Source organism: Aethalodelphis obliquidens, unplaced genomic scaffold, assembly GCF_003676395.1.
Source record: "Aethalodelphis obliquidens isolate GAN/ISIS:26980383/991018 unplaced genomic scaffold, ASM367639v1 scaffold7, whole genome shotgun sequence".
NCBI lineage: Eukaryota > Metazoa > Chordata > Mammalia > Artiodactyla > Delphinidae > Aethalodelphis > Aethalodelphis obliquidens.
Genome location: NW_020837951.1, coordinates 44,591,137 through 44,616,903, shown reverse-complemented (window position 1 = coordinate 44,616,903; position 25,767 = coordinate 44,591,137). Strand labels below are relative to the sequence as shown.

The following is a 25,767-nucleotide window of genomic DNA, read 5'->3' as shown; positions in this document are numbered from 1 at the left end:
TAGCTCATAAGTCAAATCCGATTTCCAAGTCTACTCCCATGAACAATTCTTTTTTATCTTTAAACTGTATGGGCTTTAAGTTTGATGTGCTCCAAATGGCAACAGGACTTTTTACTAGTAGCCCATATGATAACCTTTAGCATTTCCCACTTTGAAATGAAAAGAAACAAATAGAACTATGGGGCGTCTGAAAATTCAGTCTACAAATACAGTAACAAGGGAATTTGCCCAGCGTCCTTCAATCTTAAATATCTATATATGGAATATGTATTTGTATAAAAATCGCAACAAAGTCTATTTAGTCTGTTTTACTGCTGAATTTTATATATACAATAAGGCATAAACTGAAATTTGTTAAAAATGATTTCTGACAAATAGGCTTAATATGATTAGTAAGATATTCTTTAATACTTGACATGGACAAACTAATGCCAAGGTGCCTTATAATAGTTTTCACTAAAATAAAATAGAATGTTTCCTTTTCACTCCAGACTATATGCAATATGTTTGTATATGCGAACACTAATTTTTAATAAAGAGAATGGGTACATGCTCTCATTCTGTTCAGGCCTACCTATATCAGTTATCTAACATGAACATATATATTTTTAATACTAGAATCTGAAAAACTCCTAGCAGTAGGACTCTATGCTAGCCCTTGTATAAAGGACTGGCCACTGTCATTTTCTACTCCCCACCAGACCCACCAAAACACTTATTCTCCAGAACTACTACCTCTTTTCTTTTCCCAGTTCCCATTTGCCCAATCAAAATCATGTTTTTTTACAAGTGGCTGTTTTCAGCTTAGATTTTTTTAAAAAAATCAAGGTAATGCAACAGAAAGTAAAAGGATCTGGAAGTAAATTCATAGAGTATTTAAATTTTTATAAAAACAGTCACTAATAATCAATTTCTGAACGGCTCATAATCCGAGTAAAAGATTACCATGCAGAAATTAGAAATCATGTCAAACTTCAGGGAAAGTTGTGTTAATAACTGTACTAATATTTATTTTGTTCACTTAAAGAAAGTGAACTTTATGATAGCTATTACCAAATACTTCCAAACTGATCAGGCCTATAGAACTCTTTATCCCTACCTTGTGGCAGAAAGTTTCTATATAAAAATGCTATTAAAAGGCTGTCATAAAGCCATGGAATACAGAATACATCAAGCCTTACCTTAAGAGTTAGTAGAGATTACTATAGATCTATCAAGAGTTAGTAGAGATTACTATAGATCTATCAAGAGTTAGTAGAGATTACTATAGATCTATCAAGAGTTAGTAGAGATTACTATAGATCAATTATTTGTATTACAGAAAGAAAAAAGAAGGATTTTAGTGGGAATATTAAAGGAGACACATTAAAACAAATTCTCTAAGAACTGAAAAAATGATCAAGAATCAAGCACTGAATGGGAGAATTCTTCCCCAAATCTTTGTTCTTAGCTAGATTTTTTTCCCCCAATTGGGTCTTCATATAAGGGATATTAACAGCATAAAAGAAAGTCTCTCTAAACACAATGTGTATAAAACTAAGGCACTCTAAAAGGCATTTTCTAGTATGAGTTCTTATAAAGTCAAGGGCATTTCTACTCTGTGGAGAATAAGAGACATATAAGTCTAAGTATAGACCTTAATGGTGAACTGACTTAAACTTAGAAAACCGGGAATAGAGCCATATGACTAATATGTGCCTCAGTAATCAAATGTTGCCTGTTTGAGAGTCTCGGCAAAAAATTGGCAAGCAAACAAGTTTATGTAGTTATTAAGGCCCAACTATGGAGAAGCAGTATATTCACTACAAATTTAACACCTCTGATAATAGTGGGAAAAGTTTCAATGGTTTCCCAGACAAGCAAGAATGAAGACGACAGAGAGCCCCTGTGTCTGAAGAGGCCGTGGATCATGTTTGCACCAACCTTTGTGATCCAACTATTTTACCAGCACGAAATGTTGTTCTTGAAAGAAGTTTCCTTTATTGTACACAGAATGATTTTTGCATAGCAGCTGCAAATCAGCAAATTCCAACAGACAAAATTCTTTTTCTCGGTGTGTCAGCAGAGTGACACTTAGCTGACCCCTGGTGATAGGAGTATGCACAACTTTCAAGCATCAAAAGTGCTGGGTTCTATTTGAATCACAGCAATTCACATGGTAAAAGCCACAACTCATTTGTGGCTACTAAATACTCAAAATGTGGTTAGTTCTAATTGAGATGTGTTTCAAGTATAAAATAAATACCAGATTTCATAGACTTAGTATAAAAAAGGAATGTAAAATATCTCATTAATAATCTTGTAAACTGATTATATGTTAATATATTTTAGATATACTGGGTTATTAAAGTATATTATTAATTTCACCTGTTTCCATTTACACTTCTTATGTGACTACGAGAAAATTTAAAGTAACACAGGCAATTTGCATTGTATTTCTGTTGAACAGTGCTGGTCCATACAGAGAAATCATAAAAACACAATTCTGAGCAAAAAAACAATTGTGAAATGACACCACAAACCATTATATGGCCTTTTAAAACACACAGAACACAATGTGTTGTTTATGTACATGTATATAGACACGTAGCTAATGCAGGAAGGTAAGATTAGAGTAACAAATTTATATTAGTTGTTATCTCTGGAAAGAGAGAAGAATGTGCTCTGTATTGTTTGCAGGGCAGTTTCAAGTGTATCTGTAATGTTTCTTTTAAAAAATACAGAAAAAAGAGATCTGAAGCAACTATGGCAAAATGTCAAGGTTTAATAGAGTTGGATGTTGAAACACTTTTTATTCAAACTAGAAAGTGGGTTAGAAATCAGAATTAGTGTCTAGCCCCTTCAAAAATATGGTCCCAACTTCCTTATCTACTCCCAATAAAGAACTCCGTATATCAGCAAGACAACTTCTCATCCATTTCAGAAAACACTTTCTCACCTTAATCTTTAGAGCTCCTATAGAAACTGAGCTTAAATTATCACCGAATCTATAAAGTCTTTCTTTTTCCAAATATCCCAGGCAAAGCTTTAAGTCACTTCTCAATGCTTTCAGTACTTCATTCATATCTCTATTATAGTTTATATACCTAGTTCATCACTTCGCTTCTTTCATTTAATACAGGGGTCAGCAACTATGACCCACTAGCCAATCACCTGTAGTTGCAAATAAGGTTTTAGAACACAGCCATGTCCAGTCATTTATGTATTGTCTATGGTTGCATTCCCATGACAAGAGAGCGAAATAGTCAGTCCCCAGAGACCACATTGCCTTCAAAATCTAAAATATTTTCTAGCTGGCCCTTTAAGAAAAAGTTTACCAATCCTGATCTAATGTATCTTGAACTTCTTTCCCAATCCGTGCACAGAGCTTTCTTAATCTGTTTTATGACTGAATAAGTAGTCCATTGTAATACTGTATAATAATGTATCAAAATTTGATAATTAAGGACTAGATTGTTTCCAATCTCTTGTTATTATAACATTAAAACTAATATCCTTGGCATAAATAGTTTCCCTCATGTACCTCTGTGGATAGCTTTCCCAAAACTGAACTGCAAGGATCAAAAGATATGCATTTGAATTTTGTTAAAATTACCAAGTTGCCCTCCATAAAATTTTACTAATTTATTCTTCCATCAGCAACATGTTTCCTCACACCTTCAGTAAGTTATATAACTTTTAAATCTTTACAATATAATGGATGAAAATGGCATCTTAGTGTGTTTTTTTTGTTTTTTTGTTTTGTTTTTTTTTGCGGTACGCGGGCCTCTCACTGTTGTGGCCTCTCCCATTGTGGAGCACAGGCTCCAGACGCGCAGGCTCAGCGGCCATGGCTCACGGGCCCAGCTATTCCGCGGCACGTGGGATCTTCCCAGACCAGGGCACGAACCCGCATCCCCTGCATTGGCAGGCGGACTCTCAACCACTGCGCCACCAGGGAAGCCCCTTAGTGTGGTTTTTACATTTGCATTTTTGTATGAGATTAAGCACCCTGTATTTCTTTTTCTGTTTACTATTTACATTATTTTTCTACTAGGTTATAGTCTTGAATTGTTTTTCCACTGAGTTATTACTCTAGATTTGTAAGCACTTGAAATCCTGGAATGTAGGTGCTTGAGATCTTGATTTGAAAGAAATCTGAAATATATATCTGTCTTTGTTCTAAGAGGACTTTCTGGAGAGAAAAAAGAGACTATTTTCAGTCTCTAAACTACTTCGGCATTATTTGGCAATCTCCATTTGCTCTTTTAAAATGGTTTCTTACAGCTAAAAATAATCCTTTTAAAATGTGTAAATCTTAACAGTTACTATCTCTGATAGATTAAACAATATGATTTTTTTAAATCCTTTTATAAATTATAACTTACATTCTTTATTTCAATCTAAGTGAAAAATGCTTCTTTAAAGCTCAGCATATTTCTTCCTAATGCTCAACTATATAAAAGAAAAAATATATTCAATGTAGTCAATAGTATATCATAGTCTTCTTGAAGTGTTAGACATATACTGAAATGCAAAGGCATAATAGATTTACCACCAACAAACAAAATATCACTTCAAATTCTTCTAAAATAGAATGGGTTAACAAAATTAAGCTCTAGAAAGTACAGTCCAGAAATTTTCAGGATTCATTAAGAGAATATGATTCTACATGGTTGTGATTTCCCATTTCAAATAGGACTCGTACCTAAGAATCTCTCCTTAGCAACTATAAACTTTATGGCACTAAATTCTTGAGCTAATAACTACTGAAGTGTTTGGCATTCAGCACAATTAAAACAGCATTTCCTTAATTTAAAAATAGACCCCAATATAGATGTTAATCTGTGGCTTCAAAACTGCTTGTACTTGTAAACTCAGACGCTTAAAAATTCTAAACAGGAACAAATTGGACAAACTGATAAGACAAATATGCTTTCATAGGAAAAATTATTTTAATGATCACAAGTACAGTTAATTTATGCATATTTAGGTATATTGTTTTTTGCAGACAGCTCAGTTAGAAAAGGCCTTTATTGAAATTTCAAAAAGAAAAGAACACAATCCAAAGGCTAGCTGACATAAATGTAAGTCAAATTCAGCCTGAGTGTAAAAATATAAAATTCTCACGTGCTTGCTGTGGCACAAACAGAATCCTAAAAATTTATCTGAGACCCAAACTTAACCAGGATTTACCTAGAGTCAACCTGGATTCTGAAGGGCTATAATTATTTCCCTTTTCCAGGACTCGGAGTTTACTTTTTATGGCAAAGTTATAACTTTAATATGGATAAAGACTTTGCTGTATTTTATTAGGTTTATTTTTTAAGTTTTTTTTTTAATAGCTCATCTTATCTATTATAAGGAAACCAATCTAAGTTTAACAAGCAAAACAAATGACGTAGGAAGAAACATGTAAATTTTCCATTGGGTACCAGAATGCCAAAAATAAAGTTTGATATTTTGGTGCACTTCATTTAAAGTTCATATATCAATGTCCACTTTTATAACATTGATTACTTTCAGGGAACGGAAATGGGTAGCTGGGTAGGAAACTTTATATCCTTTGAAATCTTTAAAATTTTGAACCCTGCAAAACGTTTTACCTCTTCGAAAATTTTTTCAATTATTTACTTATTTTAATGAAACATTAAGAGTTAATGTTAGAAACACTGAGTGAATTCATCCTTTTCTCACCAGTCTACATTGTATCTGCCAACAGTAATAATAATAACAACAACAGTAACAGGGACTTCCCTGGTGGTCCTTCCAATGCAAGGGACGTGGGTTTGATCCCTGGTTGGGGAACTAAGATCCCACATGCCGCGAGGTAACTAAGCCCACGCACCGCAACTACTGTGCCCGTGCGCCACAACTAGAGAGCCCACACGCCACAATTACTGAGCCTGCGTGCCACAATGAAAGATCCCACGTGCTGCAACTAAGATCCAATGCAGCCAAAAATACATAAATAAATTTTAAAATAATAATAACAATAACAGATAAATAATAGTAAAATAATACTTGTGCTAGTTCAGTAAGTACCTTTAACAATGACATGCCTTTTTAGTACAGCTAACATTGTTACGCTGACTGGATACCATGGTAATATACATGATTCAATGATCACTGAGTATGAACGAAATCATGTTTAAAGTGCTAGAAATTATGCTGACTTAAGCATTTGGCCTTCCAAAAATACCCAAACTTTTGTATACTCCAACAGTAAAAAGTCTTATCTCACAACCTGCTTTTCAGAAACAAAGATATTTTGAATTTTGAGAAATATCTGGATTTTATGTTTACAAAAGCTATCAAACTATATTATCCATTATTTTATAAACAGTATATACATTGAGAGAGTGCACCAAGTAGGAACTTTAAGAATATATTTTTGGAAGCAGCAGTATTTATAAAAGTTCCTTAAACTGAAAACATGTATTTATAAAAAGTATGAAAAATAAGGAAATAATGAGACTAGATTATAATTCTAATAGTTGTAGAATATTTAAGGTAAGACTATCGATAAAAATTAACAAAAAAACTTGTAACATTTATTAAAGTAAACAAAGGTAGGCTTTAAGAATAGAAGAAAATTAGTAGAACAAAGGAAAAAAAAATGATCATTTCATCTGACACAGAAAAGGTATATGACAAAACATTCTTTCATGACAAAAACTCTCAGGACAACAGGAATACAGGGAAAATTCCTCAATATAAAAAAGGGTATTTATGAAAAACCCAGAGCTAAATGCCCCCTTTCACCACTGCTATGTATTGTTATGTACTTCCAGAGCTATTTAAATGGGGAAAGGAAGAGGTAAAAACTATATTCACAGATGAGATGCTCCTATATGTAGAAAAACACAAAGAATCCAGAAGAAAGCTACTAGAGCTAATAAACAAATTAAGCAGTTGCAGAGTACAAGATGAACACATAAAAAAGTTAGTTGTTTCTATACATCAGCAATGAACAATCAGAAAAGGAAATTAAGAAAACAATTCCATTTACAATAGCATCTAAAAGAATTTAAAACTTAGGAATAAATCTAAACAAGGAGGTGTTACATTGAAAACTTGTATACTGAAAACTAAAAAACAAAGCTTAAAGATATTAAAGAACACCTAAATAAATGGAAAGACATCCTGTATTCATGGATAGGAAGATTTAACATTATTAAGATATCAATACACCAAAAACAATCTACCTATTCAACACACTCCCTAAAAATATTCCAATAGCCTCTTTCACAGAAATGGAAAAACTGACTCTGAAATTCATATGGAATTGCAAGGAGCCCCAAATAGACAAAACAATCTTGAAAAAGAATAAAATGTACGAATCACACTTCCTGACTTCAAAAATTGCAAAGCTACAGAAATTTAAATAGTATGGTACTGGCAAAGGGCAGACACATAGACCAATGGAATAGAATAGAGAGTCCAGAAATAAACCGTCACATATGGTCAATTGATTTTCAAGGACAGTGCCAAGACAATTCAATGGGGGGAAAAGACAGTCTTTTTAACAAATGGTGCTGGGAAAACTGGATATTCACATGTAAAAGAATGAAGTCAGACCCTTACCTGATACCATATGCAAAAATTAACTCAAAATGGACCAAATACCTAAGCTTAAGAACTAAAATTATAAAACTCTTAGAAGAGAATATTGGGGAAAATCTTCATGACACTGGATTTGGCAATGATTTAATGGATATGGTATGAAAAGCACAGGTAACAAAAGAAAAAAACTGATAAACTAGACTTCAAATTATAAAATTTTGTACATCAAAAGACACTATCAAGAAAGTAAAAACAGCCTACAGAATGGGAGAAAATATTTGCAAATCATATATCTAACAATGGATTAACACATGCAAAAAAAGAAAGAGAGTCAAATCTTATCACACAATCTTATCTATGAAAATCATCTTCAATCCAGACATAATAAAGTATAAAAATGCATTAACAAAGCCTATGGACAATAAAAATGTAAATTAAAAGCTTGTCAAGTGAGTACTATATATGCCAAGCATTTGAAATCTGAAATCTGAAATATCTGTAGTTGAATATTTGAAATCTGCCTAGCTTTGAAGCCTAAGAATAAACTTCTTTCTAGAAAAAACACATCACTAAAAAACTTCTTTCTAAATCGTATCTGCAGAGCACACACAAAAAGGCAGTGAATTATTACCGATTCTACATCTGAATCTTGTACATTAGATATCTGGACATGCAGAAATAAGCAGTCGTCTTTTCTTTTCTTTTTTAAGTCTGACAACATGGCTGAAATAATGATAAATTCAATTGTGGGGCGTCCAAAGTTACTCACTTACTGAGCTATTTCTGGGTCTCACACCCAGAACTCTATACACTTGACTGAAGAAATATTTATAGAATTGAACATCAGTAGTGTCATGACTTCATCAACAATGGAATAAAAATTATGAAAGCTTTAAGTGATTAAAAAAATCAAAAGTATACAACGAATCTATTATCCCTTCACCTGTGTGTTCAGAACATAATTACAGCACAGCATGCCAAAAAACTACTGGTCACAAGCAGAAATACACTGGGTGATTTTCATACTTATTCAGCTAAAGACAATCTACATGGCACACAGACATAAAAGTATTCAAACAAGGTGGATCAGCATCCGTTACATGTTAAAGGCTCACTAAATAAAACAGATATTTTCAAGTCTTTCAATGGGCTTATCAACAGACTGGCATAATAAAGAATCAGTGAAGTTCAAGGGAAGTCAATAGAAATTATCCAAACTAAAATATAAAATGAGTTAACGGAGGGGCAATGTAGAAAAAGAGCCACTTGAAACCTGAGAGACAATAGCAAACAGTTTAATATATATGTAACTGGCATCCCTAAGAGAAAGAAATAGAGAAAAAGGTAGGAGAAACATGTGAAGAGATAAGAGCAAAGAATTATTGATTCGGTGATATATATCTACTCAAACCTCCAAAAGCAAAGCCAACCTCAAGTGGGAGAAACACAAAGAAAACCACATCTAGTCCTACTGCTGACAAAGGTGGGGAATGGGGTGAAGAGAATGGCAAGTAACTGTTTAATGGGTATGGGATTTATTCTGGGTTGATGAAAACGTTTTAGAAGTATACAGAGATGATGGATGCACAATACTGTGAATGTACTTAATGCCACTGAATTGTTTCCTTTAACATGGTTACTTTGAAACCACAATGAAACAAATCCTGCCAACAACCTGAGTGAGCTTGGAAGTCAATGCTTCTACAGTCAAGCCTCTAGATGAGAACACAGCCCAGCAGACATCTTGATTACAGCCTTATAAGATCCTATACAGAGAACTCAGTGAAGCCATGCCCAGACTTTTGACCCACAGAAACTATGAAATAATAAATATGTGTTGTTTTAAGCAGTTAAATTTATGGTATTTTGTTGCACAGCAACCAATATACATTTACCTTTCAGATGCAGCAATCCCACATCTAAGAATTTACACTAAAGATACATCTCCAAAAATACAAAAATATACAGGCACAAGGTTATTAACTGTAGCATTATAATTGCAAGATACTGCCAGCTACTTCACTTAAATAACCAAATATAAGAGACTGGTTGAAGTATTCTGAAACTGTTTTAAAAAAAAAAAAAAGATTGGGTAAAATTTCCATGAACTGATACAGAGCTAATCGAGGATTAAGTGGAAAAAGGAAAGTGCAAAATAAAATATATAGTATGCTCCATTTTGTGTATGAAAAAGGAGGTATTTAAAAAGAAAAAAGTACTTATCTGCTTACTTCCATAAAAAAAAAAAAACAGGGACTTCTCCGGTGGCGCAGTGGTTGAGAGTCCACCTGCCAATGCAGGGGACATGGGTTCGAGCCCTGGTCTGGGAAGATCCCACATGCCACGGAGCAACTATGCCCATGTGCCACAACTACTGAGTCTGCGCTCTAGAGCTTGTGAGCCACAACTACTGAAGCCCGAGCGTCTAGAGCCCATGCTCTGCAATGAGAGAAGCCCCGCAATGAGAAGCCCTTGCACCACAACGAAGAGTAGCCCCTGCTCGCCGCAACTAGAGAAAGCCCTCGCTCAGCAACAAAGACCCAACGCGGTGAAATAAATTAATTAATTATTTTTTTTAAAAAAAGAAGAGAAACAGTAACTAAACAGTGGGAAAACCAAATAACATCTTGATTAGAATCATCAATGATGGGCTAACAGACTTTGCATGTCTCTGAAGGTGATATCCTGAAAAGGATACAACATCAATTATCTATTATTTTGAGAAAGGACACATAATCTAGATCTAATCATGAAGAAACATCAGACAATATCAAACTGAGGAAGAGTCTATAAAATAACTTACTTGTATTCTTCAAAAATGTTAATGTCATGAAAGTCAAAAAAAAGGCCTAAGAACTGTTCCAGATTAAAGACATTAGAATTAAACATAACACAATATCCTGGATTGGATCCTAAACTGTACAGAAAAATAAGTGTCATAAAGGACATTATTAGGATAATTTATGCAACTTAAATATAGATCATTGATTAGAAAGCAGTAATCAAGGTTAAATTTCCTCAATCTGGTAACTGCACTGTATGCTTATGTAAGAGTATCATTGTTCTTAAGGAAAAAAACTCAAGTATTAAGCAGTGAAAAAGCATGATATATGGAAACTAATCTCTCAAATAGTTTAAGTAATTATCGTGTATATGTACAGCTATAGACTAACAAAGCGGGGAAGGAGAAAGGAAGGGAAATAGGAAAGGAAATAAAAAGCAAAGGTACAATGCTAAGAATTGGTGAATTTAGGTAAAAAAAATACATGGGAGCTCTTTGTACAATTCATACAATTTATCTGTAATTTTGAAGTTATTTCAAAATAAAAAGTTTTCAAAAAAGAGAGGGAGAGAAGGGACACACACATATGTACGGAAATTTCTGAATGGATACATCCAACCTTAAAGATGTCAATCAATGAGGAGGGGAAGAAGATGAGGAAAAGGAGCCTCTCGCACTACAATGGTCCTTTTAAACAACAGACTGAACTCCACCCAGTGGTTCTCTTTAAATATATAACCTGTAAGTCAGGTTCCTAACCTGGGATCCATGGACCAAAGAGGTCTACAGACAGAATTCACTGTACCTATAAGGGGGTGGAAAAAAATTACATTTTCATTTCATTAACCTTTAACTGATTATTCTTTTGTCAATTATGAATGTAGACAACAAACAATAGTAGTTTTAGGAGTACCTGTAACTGTATCACCAATAGAAATCATATATATTTTCACTTCACATTAGCTGTTGAGATTCTCAAAATAGCATATACCATTTAGTTCTTTTCAAAGTACATTAACACTTCCTGCAAGACTTTTATTTAATGTGATACATGATAAAAAGCAGGTTACATAACATTTGCTTTTTAAGTATTTTCATAAGTATATTTCAAAATAACTGGTTTCTTTGTAATCCTATGGATGTAATTTTATTCACTTATGTTATTCTGAAAATGAAAATTATGAGCTTCAGACTGCTCAAGGTTTTCATGGCATATAAAAGTTAAGAATCTGTTCTCTGAGCTATAGATCCCTAACTTGTTTACAAATATGCCATAATGAGGAAAATTAAAATAGTTTGCAGCTTTTTGCTCTGCTATAAAGCAAATTATAAAAAAAAATGTCGCTGATAATGAACATTCAATCTAATCTTCTCATTATGTAATTTCTAGATAGAGTAATTTCCGATAGTGCTAGAGCAATAATTATTCAAAACACTAACTGCAATCTCACACAAAGTACCCAAGAACAAATATAACAGCATACACCCACACATGAAAAAATACAGTCACACAGCAACTTGTAAAAATGAATCAACACTGTGAAATATCTCTTAGAGAAACTCAGTGCTTACATATCTTAAAGAAACTGGTTAAAAACAAGATACTATTTACCATCTCTCTTTTGGAAAATTTTTTAAAATTTCTTTAATGATTGGCTGGTAGCAGGCATCCCTTTCTGCTTTCCCAGTTTCACTCCAGTCTCTCACAAACTGTTTCAATGTGGATTTTAACTTATCCATGTCAAATGTAGATGCTGGCATAATCTTTCCATTCTCCTGTTTAAAAAACAGAAATCAATTCGTTTCTCAGAAAGTAATCAATCTTGAATATGATTAAATAAACATGCTACTAAGGGGCTTTATAGATGGTTTAGAGGGTAGGTCACTAGCCTTTCAACTCGACCGGGGTTCAAGTGCAGCTTGAGATTCTAAATGAAAAGAGTTTGGTGGTCTCACTTCTACCCTCAATACAGTATGGTCCATTAATCATGAAACCACCATATAATTAAGCAGTCTTTACTCAAGAGAGAACCAGAACTGAGCTGCTATGGAGACCAAATATTCTCTCCGTCTAAGAGAGGAAAGAAAGAGCCTCCAGGTCATTGATGGGGCAGCATGGAAAGGCTCACACTGGAGTGGCCCAACTGTATCTATCCTGTGGATACAAAAACAGGACTTCAGTTTCTATTACTTCCAGTCCCTTGAGATTTATAAGGGAAAATAATCTTTTAGAGTAAAAGATGAACATCAATAGATACAAGATTCTGAAGATAATGTTTAGCAAGGGAAATTAATTTCACACAGCTCGGAAAGTTGTTGATAAAAATGTAAGTCACTAACTCCATATGCCACAATAGGCGGAACACTATGTGAAAAGTGTATCAAAATGCCCACAATTATCTTAGTACTTTTAGGGGAAAAAAATCAGTGAACAAATCCAGTTTCTGGCATACTGTTCTATTAAACCTAATAAAATGACTGAACATACAAGTGAAAACATTCTCTAAGTAGAGCCAATGACTCTTTCATTTCATAAAAATGAAATCCAGGAAGATAAAGATCTCAAAATATAGAAGTCAAACCCTAAAATAAAAACAAATAGAACAAACTTGCACATACGTCTTCTCCATATTCTTTATTTTCAAACATATGTATGCAATCATTCACAATGGTGAGTAGTATCTCTTGATTATGATCAACGCATTTCCGGATCTTGTCCAAGTGAAGAAGAAACTGCGGAAGTAGTTTCTGCTGATTAGCTGGGAGTGATCGAAATTGTCTTTCTGTTCGGTGCACTCGCTCATGCATACTGGTGCTAAAACATAAAAGGTGTTTTTTAAATTGGCAAAGAATTCTCACCAGAGGCCAATCTTATTTTAAGTTTCTCTTCCTGTACAATTATTTCCTTATAATGTTGGATACTGTCCAGCCATTTTCAATCTTTTGGTTTCTTAAAGGGTATCGATTTACGAAGTTTCGTATATTTTCATCTTATTACAAACTCTCTAAGCAACCAAACAAAAGACAAATAGTTAAAACACCTGCACCAATTAGAAGGGAGAAAAAGGAAACATAAAGAGGATTAATGCACAACATGTTTATTTTTATGATTTCAATTTCCAAAATTAAAATTTTCAGCAGAACAGCTTTGATTTTAGAAATTTTAGATTTCTCCATCAAGTAGCAGAATACTGCTCTGAAGTTACTTTAGAATATATACAAAATGTGTTTTGAAATTATTAAGAGCCAACCAAGTTGAATTTTTTTAAATATTGTAAAAGATCTTATATACTACAAAAGTAGTAAACAAATGAAAAACTGAAATTCTATAGCTTTTTACATGACGATATTCACACTTTGTATTCCAAAAGTTTCCAGATAACTCTAACGGTCACTTTGAGGACTTTTTAAAGAAATAAAACCTAAAAAGAACATCATTTTTAAAAGTTAAATATTATACTCAAAATAAAATGTCATTTTACATCAATCAGATGGGCAAAATTTTAAAGCGTGACTATATGAAATACTGGTAAAAGTACGGAAGATTTAGAATATTTATATACTGATTGATGGTGGGTGCGTAAATTAGTACAACCACTTCAGAAAATTTAGCATTACCTAGTAAAGCTTAATATGCAGACTCCCTATGACCAAGCAATCGTACACCTAGACACATACTCAAGAAACTCTTGCAAACGGGCACATGACACATGAATAAGTCTCATCACAGCACTGTAAGAAATAACAAGCAAAAATTCTGGAAACAACCCAAAAAGTCTATCAGTAGTAGACTGAACGAAGAAAATACAGTATAGTTATACACAGAATACAGTTAATAAATACAGCTACACACAATAATATGGATAAAACTCAGAAACAAAACATATTGTAGGGACTAAACATATGTAGAGAAACTACAAGGAAAGTAAGGAAACGAAAATGCAGGAAAATGATGTCCTATGAGGGGAAAAGGATAAGATAATGTTCTTTCTGTAGACTGGGTGGTACGCGTTCACTACATCATTCTTTACATTTTACATATACAAATAAACAAATACATAAATGCATATGCTTCTTTTAAATGTCCTTTAGCATTTACTCAATATTAAATGGAAATGAAAAATATTCTTTTTCATTTGGTTGCCTGAGTCTCTCTATTTATCCAAATCTGTCATTTTATCATATGTCAAATTACTGTATAATTTCTGAACAGTCATATTTAAAGAGGTTCTGAAGAAACTTGACAAAACTGAAGCAAAAACCTGGTCACATTTTTAGAAGATTGCGTGTGGTGGTATTCTAGGGGTGGTTAGGGATAATGTGAAACCAAGTAGGCAGTGGCTGCACTAATGTTTGCTTTTTTTCCCCCCTGGAGACAGTACAACAGTGAGCTCTGGAGTGTAACAGATCCAGATTGAAACCCAGGTTATGCTACCTATTCGCTTATGTGACCCTTGGCAAGTTACTTCCTTTCCCTGTGGCTCAACAGTCTCATATACCAAAACAAGGAAATACATAACAATGATGATGATGACAGAAGCTATGATTTATTGAGATTTAATAAATGTCAGGCACTAAACCAAGTCACTTAAAATGAATTATTCTGAAAAATCTCCATAAAACCCCACGAGGTAGACACCATTATACTCCTCTGCCTACTTAATGGATTTCATTGAAAGTGTAACAAAATAAAGCACACAACACACTTAGCCCAGTGCCTAAATCATAGTCATATGATTTTTATCATAGTCATAATTTATATAACTAATGTGTACACAGTGGAAATACGAAAAATGAAGAAAAGTAAAAGTATTCAGGAGGAAAAAAAATTCCTAATAATTCCTCTTCTAGAGGCAACCACTTCTAACTTTCTGGCATATTTCTCTCTGTTTAAGACAAAGTCATCTAACACCTTTCTAGTCAAAATGCGGTACAGACCACAGCAGATCACTTGGAAGTGGTTCGGAATGTAGAATCTCTGGTGCCATGCAAGACCTACTGAAATGTAATCTGCCTTTTAACAAGATCACCAAATGCTTCACATGCACATTAAAGTTTTAGAAACACTTGTAATTCTTCATCCTTATCAAAAGAATTTTCCCAGGTCAGAAAAAAAGTTCTCAAATATCTATATGACAAATGACTATAAGGGCTGCTCATCATCATCCCATCTTAAGCAACCAAAATTTACTTAGCTATTTCCCAAACATTGGGCATCTAGATACTTTCACTTGTCTATACAGTGAAATTTTGTGTTCAAAATCTGTCTACATTTTAGAAAAAAAAAAAAAAATTACCACAAACTCCCAAACGAATTACCAGATCAGAAAGATAAGTATTTTTAAAGCTCTTGATACAAACTGATTTTCAGAAAGATTTTACCAATTTACATTCCTATCAGTAGAGTATGACACTAAGTAACTACTTAAAGTGGGCAAACAGCAGAGTTCCAACAGTTTACAATTCACTGTCAACAGGTTAAATAGTCTCACAGTAATCCTTTCCTAGAATTCCTCGGCACTGGATACCCCACCAACTCCCTCTCACCACGCCTCAAAACTCAGCATTTCCAAACTAAACTTGGCACACGTCCCACCAAAAAAACTTGCACATCTTCCTATATGGCTGATGTTGATGAATGGTACACCACACATCCACTCAAGTCAGAAATTAATGAGTCATCCTAAAATGCCTCTTCTCATAGCACACACAATCAAGAAGCCTGAAATCCTTTTGATTCTACTTCATAAAACTATCTACATATTCCCCCTCCTCCAATGCTTTACCTCGGGCCCTCACTATGTCTCCCAAAGATAAACTGAGAGGCCTGCTACCTAAATATGCTTTCCCCAACCTAACCCCCTCCCACCTCCAATCAGATAAATTCTTCTAAAATACAAAACTCATCTTTGTCACTATTTAAACTCCATATTTCAGCATATGTAAAAAGCAATCAATAAATGTTCAGTTATGCTCCCTCGGCACCACTTCTGGTTCTCCTTGGAGACTACTTATTTCCATAAGTGCAGGGGAGTTGAGTAAGTTATGGATTGGTCAGAAAAGCCAATCCATATAAAAGTTCTGTTAATTCCATATAAAAGTGATGTAATGGGGCTTCCCTGGTGGCGCAGTGGTTAAAGAGGCCGCTGACCAGTGCAGGGGACACGGGTTTGATCCCTGGTCCGGGAAGATCCCACATGCCGCGAAGCAATTAAGACCGTGTGCCACAACTACTGAGCCTGCACTCTGGAGCCTGCGAGCCACAACTACTGAGCCGGCGTGCAACTACTGAAGCCCTCGCACCTAGAGCCCATGCTCTGCAATAAGAGAAGCCACCGCAATGAGAAGCCTGAGCATTGCAATGAAGGGTGGCCCCCGCTCGCCACACCCAGAGAAAGACCGCACGCAGCAAGAAAGACCCAATGCAGCCAAAAACAACAACAAAAAGCCAAACAAAAACAAAACACAACAAAGAAAGTGATGTAACTACACAGAGCAGGATGAGATGCAGCATATCCCTTAACCCCTGGTTACTTAATGGTATGCAAAGCTGTCCATAACATACATCTACATACTATCTTGAAATAAGTGAGGTCTTATCAAAGTTGAGAAGAGTCCAATCCTTACTATACTATTAAAACTGGGGCTAATTTCCCTATTCTGTAAATGCTTACATTATCAATGTGTTTTAAGACAGTGGTGGGCAAGTTATGACCTCCTGGCTACTTGTCTGTTTTTGTAAAGAGTTCTACTGGAACACAGCTATACTCATTCCTTCGCATACTGCCTGTGGTTGCTTTCACACAAGCATACAGTTGAACAGTTTTAACAGAGACCACCTAGCTCTCAGAGCTTAAAATGTTCATTGCCTGGTTCTTTAAAGAAAGTTTGCCAACCTTAATTTAAAGGAATGTTTTACAACCTTCAGACTCTCCTTGGTTCTGAACTCAGTCAGCATTAAGAGGCTACATCCTTGGGCACCTAAGAGGAGAACAGAGTCAGCAGCCACATTTCCTCAAGGGTATCCCTACCTCCAGCTCTCTCTAGAAGGCTGATCTCAGCAGTGACCCCAACTCTGACTCAAAGTGGGTCCAGTGCTGGATCTAGCCAAGGGCTAAGGTCATAGACCCATTCCTCTGCACCTGTTGAACTATTCTACAATTCCAAACACGGAAGCATACCTTTTCAGAGGAGAGTCTGTCTCAATCCATTTAAAATATTTATTAAATGCCCAAGGTTAAAATTGTCTTACTAGTACCACTACTTACTAATGCAGGGTAAATTTTTAGTTAATGACTTTGGATTTCAGGCCAGACTCTACCACAATTTGGTCGTATAACCCTAGGTAAGGTGCTCACCATATCCCCTCACCTGTAAAAATGAGCTCTACATCTCAGTTTTTAAGATCTCACCTAACTGCTATTTCTAAAAGTAGGACATTTCTGACGACGTTTGATATTTCAAATGTAGTATTTCTTCTGTGAGTAGGTATCTCCATTCATAACAAGAGCAGTATTTTAAGGCTAACATTTTTTGCTATTCAGTACAATGCTATCATCATTTTTACCTCAGTCAGAATATGTCATCTAAGCAAAATCTGTAGAAAGTACAGGACTGTAAGCCACTGGAAAGAGAATTCTTTTATTTTGAATTTTATTTTTTTATACAGCAGGTTCTTATTAGTTATCCATTTAATACATATTAATGTATACATGTCAATCCCAATCTCCCAATTCATCCCCCCACCACCACTCCCCCCTGCTGCTTTCCCCCCTTGGTGTCCATACGTTTGTTCTCTGCATCTGTGTCTCTATTTCTGCCCTGCAAACCGGTTCATCTGTACCATTTTTCTAGGTTCCACATATATGCGTTAATATATGATATTTGTTTTTCTCTTGGAAAGAGAAAATATTAATCAAAAGACATTTCTTGCCTTATGACCTTTATCTAAATCTCCTATATATTGACAAAAAGGCAGTGAGTAGTAAAACCAAACTGTCTGAAATTTGGAAGCATCTGCTAAAGGTCTAGAATAGAATTGTTCATAAGAACTTACTACAATGATGGAAAGGCTTACATCTGCACTGCCCAATACAGTAGACAATAGCCGCATGTGGCTACTGAGCATCTGAAATGTAGCTAGTGAGACTGAGGAAAGGAATTTTTAATTTTATTAAATTTTAAGTAATTTAAGCTTAAATGCAGCCAGATGTGATTAGTGGCTATGGTATTGGACAGTACAGGTCTAGAAGATTATAAAATGTTGGAATGTAATAATCCAGTGTTTTCTGCTACACAATCCTTCCCATACCCCTAAACATACTTTTAATTGTATACTATTTTCAGTACAGGGATTTCAATTTTTTCATTAAGAGAGTACATGCAAATAAAAAGGACTGTTGTTAAAAATGAAATTTTCCTCAGTCCCACACTGAACTGGTAAAGAAGAGGGAGGAGAGTATAGGAAATTGTATCACAACCACCAGAACGTGCACACAGTGCCCTTTTCTATATTGCCACACTTAGGTCCTAGTTTCAGGTCAAAATCCCCTGCCCTCCCCCACAAAAAGGCCCAGCTGATACTCAATCATAAATATCAATTTTAAATTAGTCCCAATATATTAGAACTGCATACAAACACACATTTTAACTGAGTCCACAATAGTCCCAAGACATTTCCCAGTATTCTTTCTACATTTTTCAACAGTAAAATATACCAGACTTCTCTGCAGCTAACACTTCTGGCTATCTATTGTCAGCTTCTTCCCCTTGCTGCATGGTTCTTCCAGACACAATACTTGTAACAAGTTCAATGCTCCAGTTGTCTGCCTTCCTCACTCCGTTGATACTAAATCAAATCCCCATGTTACTAATTCCCTTTTGAGCTCCATAAGTAATGCAATCCATGGCTCCTATGCCCGAGTTTAATTAGTAAATTATTTCATCAAGATGTCTCAACTTCAAAACTTCATGTCACCAATTTAATCAGAGTCTGAAGTAACTTTAAGCTTTCATTAAGCAAGTTTTAAAATTCAGAATAGTAACAAACTAGTTTAACCATCAGTTACAAATTGACAAACTATTTGGGAATGACAAATGTACTTCTTTGCTACTACTTGTCTTATTTGTTAAAAATAGAGCTCCAACAACATGCCAGGCACTGGCAACGTAAAAATAAATAAGGCTCTGTCCCTGCCCTTGAGGAGGTCAGTCAAGCAATATTTAAAAATTTGCATAAAGCACAGCAGGAGCCCATCTAAGGGAACAGTTTTACTTCAGTAGGAGGTCACATCTATCTGATTCCAACTGCAGACTCAGAACATCGCCGTCGGTGTACTCATCTCTCACACGAATAAAAGTGCTTTCTTTACCTGAAAATCCAATTGTTTTAAGTCCCTTTCAGATCTTGGAATTATAATTTTGTGACTAAGCTACTTTACGATTTACCTACAAGAAAAATGAAAATTAGGAAGTTTAAAAGTCCTACCACTGTGCCCAACCCACAGTGAGAATTCGATAAATATTTGCAGGAAAAAAATCATAAAAGCGGCTCCTACAGTGCTTTCCCTCATTTCCCCCTTAAAAACTCTGCAAATTTTAGAACATCCGGACCATCTCCGATCTTAATTTCACCCACCAGTTAAAGGCACTGAGCAGCATCATTTACTCGCTCATCACAAAAGTGCTGTGTTTTCGCAGCGCCAAGGGTGGGGGGTGTGTGAGGGGCGGAAATCTTAATGCTGCTCTCACAAGAACTTACAACAGTTTGAGAAAAAAACATCCTACGGCATCCCACGTGTAGGTGAACTTGGGCTCTCCGTCTGTTCAGTTTGCAGGACAGCGACAATACATACAAATCATGCCCAGCACTGGACGATTTTACCACCACCATCTTCTATCTGAAATTCTTACAGCACTTTTCCGGTCACCCTCACCCGCCTCAAACCAAACCTTTAACGAGGAAGGAAAGGCAAGGGGGCTAATCTGATCCAGAGATCCGAAGACAAGAGGCTGAGCAACAGACGGCGCGGCAGACACGCGAGAGTGCAGCGCCGGGAGGGGCTAAGGTGGTGCGAGATGACTCGGGGGCGCGGAGGTCAGCTCAGGCGGCCCGGTTCCGACGCCCCGGAGGCGTGGCGACCGGAGGGCGAGCGCGGCGTGCGCCACGGTGCGGACGGGTCAGCCGCAAGCAGCGGGCGCGCCGACGGGCTGAGCGGGGGTCCGCCGCAGGCTCCTTACCCGTAGTAGCGGAAGGCATTAATGATCTTCCAGAAGTGCTCGCGCTCGAGCCTCTCCTCCTCTTCCTCTGTGCTGCGCGTGGCCGCCGCCGCCGAAACCGCCGCGGCGGAGCCCAAACGCCCGGCGGAGAACTGCACTTCCACCTCCTCGCTCCCGCCGCCACCTCCGCGGCTGCCGCCGCCTCCCCCGCAGCCCTCGGGCAGCTGAGAGACTGGCGGCGGAGGGCGCCGCCGTCGCTGCATCGCCGCCGCGGCCCTCGGCCTGGCTCGCTTGCGTCTCGCCGCGACTGAAAGCGTGGTGGCGGCTGCTTGGCCCTCCTCTAGACGGCGCCCGCCGTGGACATGCCCCCAGCTCGCGGCGCGCCCCGCCCCCGCCGCCCTCAGGCCTCCATTAGCGCCTGGCTCCGCCAGGTCTTCCGAGCACCCGGAACGACCGCGCTTGCGCATTCGAGAGTACGACGAAGGGCCGCAGCCACCTGCGCTCATTTGCTGCCGGCCTTTGGCGACGGCGCGCTGATGTCACAACAACGCGTGAAGTAGGCGGGGGCAAGGGCCAGATGGGTGGGGCGAAGGAGGAGATTCCTGGCAGGTTGGGGATGGCACCTGCGAGCAGCCGCGTGGTTCGGGCTTGAGAGCCGGTGAGTGCTGGGTGGTGGAACAGGCCGCTGAACTAAGGCTAACACATTAGCAAAGGAGAAATGCAGAAAAAAAGTTCAGCTTTGATGAATTTAATAGGAACTTTTATTTCAGAAAGTCTAGAAGGAAGTTCTTGCATTCGCTCGCCCTAAGTTGTTTTAATGAATTTCTTAAGTGAATTTCTATTTTTAATTGCATAAATGTAGAGGGACACTGTCATCTTTTCAGTGTTTAGGGGCCAGCGAAAGCCCTAACCCAAGCCCTGGACTGGTCATGGCAGCAGATCGGGAAACATTCAGGAACCTAACTCTGGCTAGTACTCGCACGTTGGAAGACCACCAAAGCGCAAAGGAGCCGTAACGCGGTGCAGCATTAACATCAAACGGTGGCCCATAGCAATGTCAGACTTAACCACTAACTCTTATTTACCTGCGTTCATTTTCCGCCCCATTTCTCTCTGGGCTCGTGGATAAAACCTCTGCCCTACCTGCATTTGATGTTATTCTTAGAAAATAACTCGTTTCACTCAATTTATTCTACCATCCAGCAAAATAGTCTTTCAAAATAACGGTAAAAGAAGATTGTTTTATTCAGGAGAATTAAACTTGCTCAGGGACCACGGATTCTGTTAAAAAGATATAATCATATTGAAAATGAAGTGGCTCTCTGATCGCGCGGCGGGCCTTCAGGATGGCGCCGAAGAAAGACAAGAAGCCTAAGAAGTCAACCTGGAAGTTTAATTTGGACCTTACTCATCCAGTAGAAGATGGAATTTTTAATTCTGGAAATTTTGGACAGTGTCTACGGGAGAAGGTTAAAGTGAATGGGAAAACTGGAAATCTTGGGAATGTCGTTCACATTGAACGCTTCAAGAATAAAGTCAGTTGTTTCTGAGAAACAGTTCTCTAAAAGGTATTTGAAATACCTTACCAAGAAGTACCTTAAAAAGAAAAATCTTCGTGATTGTCTTCGTGTGGTTGCATCTGACAAAGAGATTTACGAACTTCATTACTTCCAGATTAGTCAAGATGAAGATGGATCCGAGTCTGAGGACTAGATGAAGCCATCCCTTATAGGGCTTTGCTTGCTAATAAAACAAATGAAGTATACAAGAGAGACATCTTGAAATGGACCTTTAGTTTATCAGTGAATAAAAAACATTACTCTGGGGCTTCCCTGGTGGCACAGTGGTTAAGCATCCACCTGGGGACACAGGTTCGAGCCCTAGTCTGGGAAGATCCCACATGCCGTGGAGCAACTAAGCCCGTGCGCCACAACTACTGAGCCTGCGCTCTAGAGCCCGCAAGCCACAACTACTGAGCCCGTGTGCCACAACTAATGAAACCCATGCACCTAGAGCCCGTGCTCCACAACAGGAGAAGCCACCACAATGAGAAGCCTGCACACCGCAACGAAGAGTGGCCCCCACTCGTTTGCTGCAACTAGAAAAAGCCCAGGCACAGCAACGAAGACCCAACACAGCCAAAAATAAATAAATACATTTATTTTAAAAACAAAAAATCATTACTCTGTATGTTAAGCATTCATCTCTTTTATTTAAGTGTATGCTGTTTATATGGTGCTGGCTTTCCTTTAATACTTTTTTTTTAAATTTTTATTGGAGTATAGTTGATTTACAATGTTGTGTTAGTTCTGAGTGTATAGCAAAGTGAATCAGTTATACACATATGCACTCCTTTTTTTTTAAGATTATTTTCCCATATAGGCCATTACAGAATATTGAGTAGAGTTCCCTGTGCTACAGAGCAGGTTCTTATTAGTTATCTGTTTTATATATAGTAGTGTGTACATGTCAGTCCCAGTCTCCCAATTTATCCCTCCCCCCCTTATCCCCTGGTAACCATAAGTTTGTTTTCTACATTTGTGACTCTACTTCTGTTTTGTAAATAAGTTCATTTGTACGCCCTCGTTTTTTTTTTTAAATACTTTCTGTAAGCAGTATTTAAATAGCCTATAGCTAGTGGAATTTCTTTCAGGATTTCTAAAATGTAGTTTTGAGTTAAAGTATATAGTGAAAAAATGAAGCACAATTCTGGATATAACTTTATATAATAAAATATTTAAATTCTCAAAAAAAATGAAGTGGCTTCATTTTCATAATTTAAATTAATAATTGAAATAAGGCAATGCTAAAATAAAGTACTGTGGTTATTCTGTGTTAATGTTACATTTTAATACAATGTTTTTATAAAGTTTAAAGTTATTTATTTTTTGAATAGTAATGCAGTAATACATGGTTCAAAATTCAAAAGGAAAATGAAAAGGGTTACAAATGTAAAGTTTCTTTACCCTGTCCCTAACCATCAATATCCCTGTCCCAGACACAATATATCAATTCCTTGCCTATTCTTCCAACTTTTCTATCCAGTACCTTTTTTCTTAGAGTCTGGTGTTTGGAAGTTATATATAAATTCTCATAATATTAACTGTTACCAATGCTGTTTTCATATGCACACACAAATTATACATGTCATAATTTGTGACATATATCATGCTAACATTTAATATTTTATATTTTAATTGTTTTCCCCTATTGTATCCCCTTATTTGTTCCTTACCTCAACTCTGTGAAGTAAGTCTTGTTATATTCCTTTAAGAAATGAAGACAGACTCAGCAAAATTGTCTTACCCAGGGACACATAAATAGCAGAGCTAAAGCACATTTATTCATCCATTCTTTCCAGCAAATGTGTTGGTTGCCACCTATGTCTCTTGCACTGAGCTAAAGGCAGCTAGAAGCTAGTGGAAACATGTACTTCTCATTTTCACTTTGCCAGTTAGTAAGTGTGACCTGTTTAAAAAAGTTACTTGAGGTGTCGACTGTATTGTTTCTAAAATGGATGTAATATTACCCTTCCTATAGGGCCATTGGGAGAAATAAATGAGATAAAGAGCAAGAAATGCCTAGTATATCAGCTTAATAAATGTTTTCTCTTCAGAATACATTTTTGATCTTGTTTTAAAACACTTTTCTTAAGACTTCCTCTTCCTAACTTCTTTGCAATGAGTTTCTCCTATAGAAATCTTCCCAAACAATAGAGCCCTTTGGGCTGAAAGTTTGGGAATGTTTTCATCCCAAGGTCAATTAAACTCCAAGAATTAATAACCAAAACATACTAAGCATCCCTTAGTTTTCCCAGTCCTACCAACAAAGTTACGTCTTCATTATTCTCAAGGTTGTTTCATAATGAATAAATGTTTATAAATAAAGGCTTAGAAATCAGCAGGCCTATTCACCTGTTAATCATAAGTATATTTCTATTCGCCTCATGTCCCCAAGTGGATATCTCACTGAAAGTTGGCACTTAAATATTATGTTGGTTTACCTTTTAACCAGTTGCTTTCCCTACTAGACTCTTAAGTTCTTTGAGGGCGAGATGCATATATTGATCTGTTTTGTTCAAGACCATATCCCCAACATCCAGCACAGTGTCTGGCATGTGAAGATTTTCTAAAACCAGTTTATGGATTGAGTACAAGAATTTACAAGTGCCAGGCACTGTGCTAAATACTACATACATCATTGCCTTTAACTTAGTACTTAAAATAGTATTGTCATTCCTGGTTTTTTTTTTAACAGATGAAACCACTGTAATTTAAAGACTTTAAGTAATGCTATCAAAGCATACAGCTCCTACATGGTAAAGCCCAGATTTGAAAGCAAGTGGACAAAGCCCAAAATACTATTAACCACTGGATCTACTGCCTCTATTGAAGTTGATCTTGTTTATTCTTACATCAGTTTCATGAAGTCCTTTTACTTTTGGAAACCTTGCAAATAATTGTTATTTACAGTAATTTGACCTTCTAGGTGGGCGAGAAAAGGTATGTATACTTTACTTACGAAAAGCAAGAGACTAGATTGCTCAAGAAATATGTTTATGGAGATAAACTATTTCTTACTCTTTATGTTTAAATATCTTGTTTTTATATCAACAAAGATTCAAATTGCTATTGATCTAAGCACCTCATGGAAAAAGGGGACAGCAGCTAGGGACTTCTTCAGCTTAATATCAGGGTCCCCTTATAATCATTATCATTCTGGGGTTTACAGTTTTTCTTCCTGGAATCCCTCTATTAAGTCTGCTCTTTATGAGTACTGTCTTTGACTGAGAACTAGCTAGTTTTGCCTTTGTATTCTTTGTTCTAATACCTGGATTTAGGCTAAGAATACCATAATTTGTCTTTAAATAACGACCATACTCTCCACTGTGGAACTAAAGATATGACTCCTGTAATGATCTCTTTTTCCCTCTAGAGAATCTTTATCGTCTTAATCACAGGAGCCACTTCCAGTTGCAATCTTTTTGTACACATTATTTTAATGCTCTCAATAGTTATTCTCAAACTTGGGAAAATAAGTCCTAGATTATTTACCATACTGCTAGGAGTCACTACTTCTTTCCAGAAGCACTAAAGTAGCCCTGCAAATAAGTTTTCCCATCCTCTAAGCTCTAAATCATTTTTTTGTTGCTGTTGGAAAACATTTCAAGTTAAAAGAATCATTTGAACTGACATTATTCCATGCTTCCCTGTCCAGAAATC

General features: G+C 36.5%; 1 protein-coding gene and 1 pseudogene across 3 annotated transcripts in view; one reads left to right on the top strand and one right to left on the bottom strand.

Annotated features, from left to right (window-relative positions):
• CARNMT1 (carnosine N-methyltransferase 1) overlaps positions 1-21,072 on the bottom strand; it is a 39,569-nt gene extending 18,497 nt beyond the window's left edge. For 2 of the 3 annotated variants that reach the window (XM_027105674.1, XM_027105675.1), the window contains exons 1-3: positions 20,567-21,072; positions 12,947-13,142; positions 11,940-12,103 (exon numbers count right to left, since the gene is read on the bottom strand). In XM_027105674.1, the coding sequence (XP_026961475.1) occupies positions 11,940-12,103; positions 12,947-13,142; positions 20,567-21,051 (845 nt within the window). In that variant the 5' untranslated portion in view covers positions 21,052-21,072. Of the gene's footprint in view, positions 1-11,939; positions 12,104-12,946; positions 13,143-20,087; positions 20,534-20,566 lie in introns of those variants that run through there. The other variant, XM_027105676.1, reaches the window with a different exon arrangement.
• Positions 21,073-21,252: 180 nt separating this feature from the next.
• LOC113620037 (60S ribosomal protein L22-like 1) lies at positions 21,253-22,370 on the top strand (annotated as a pseudogene).
• Positions 22,371-25,767: the final 3,397 nt, after the last annotated feature.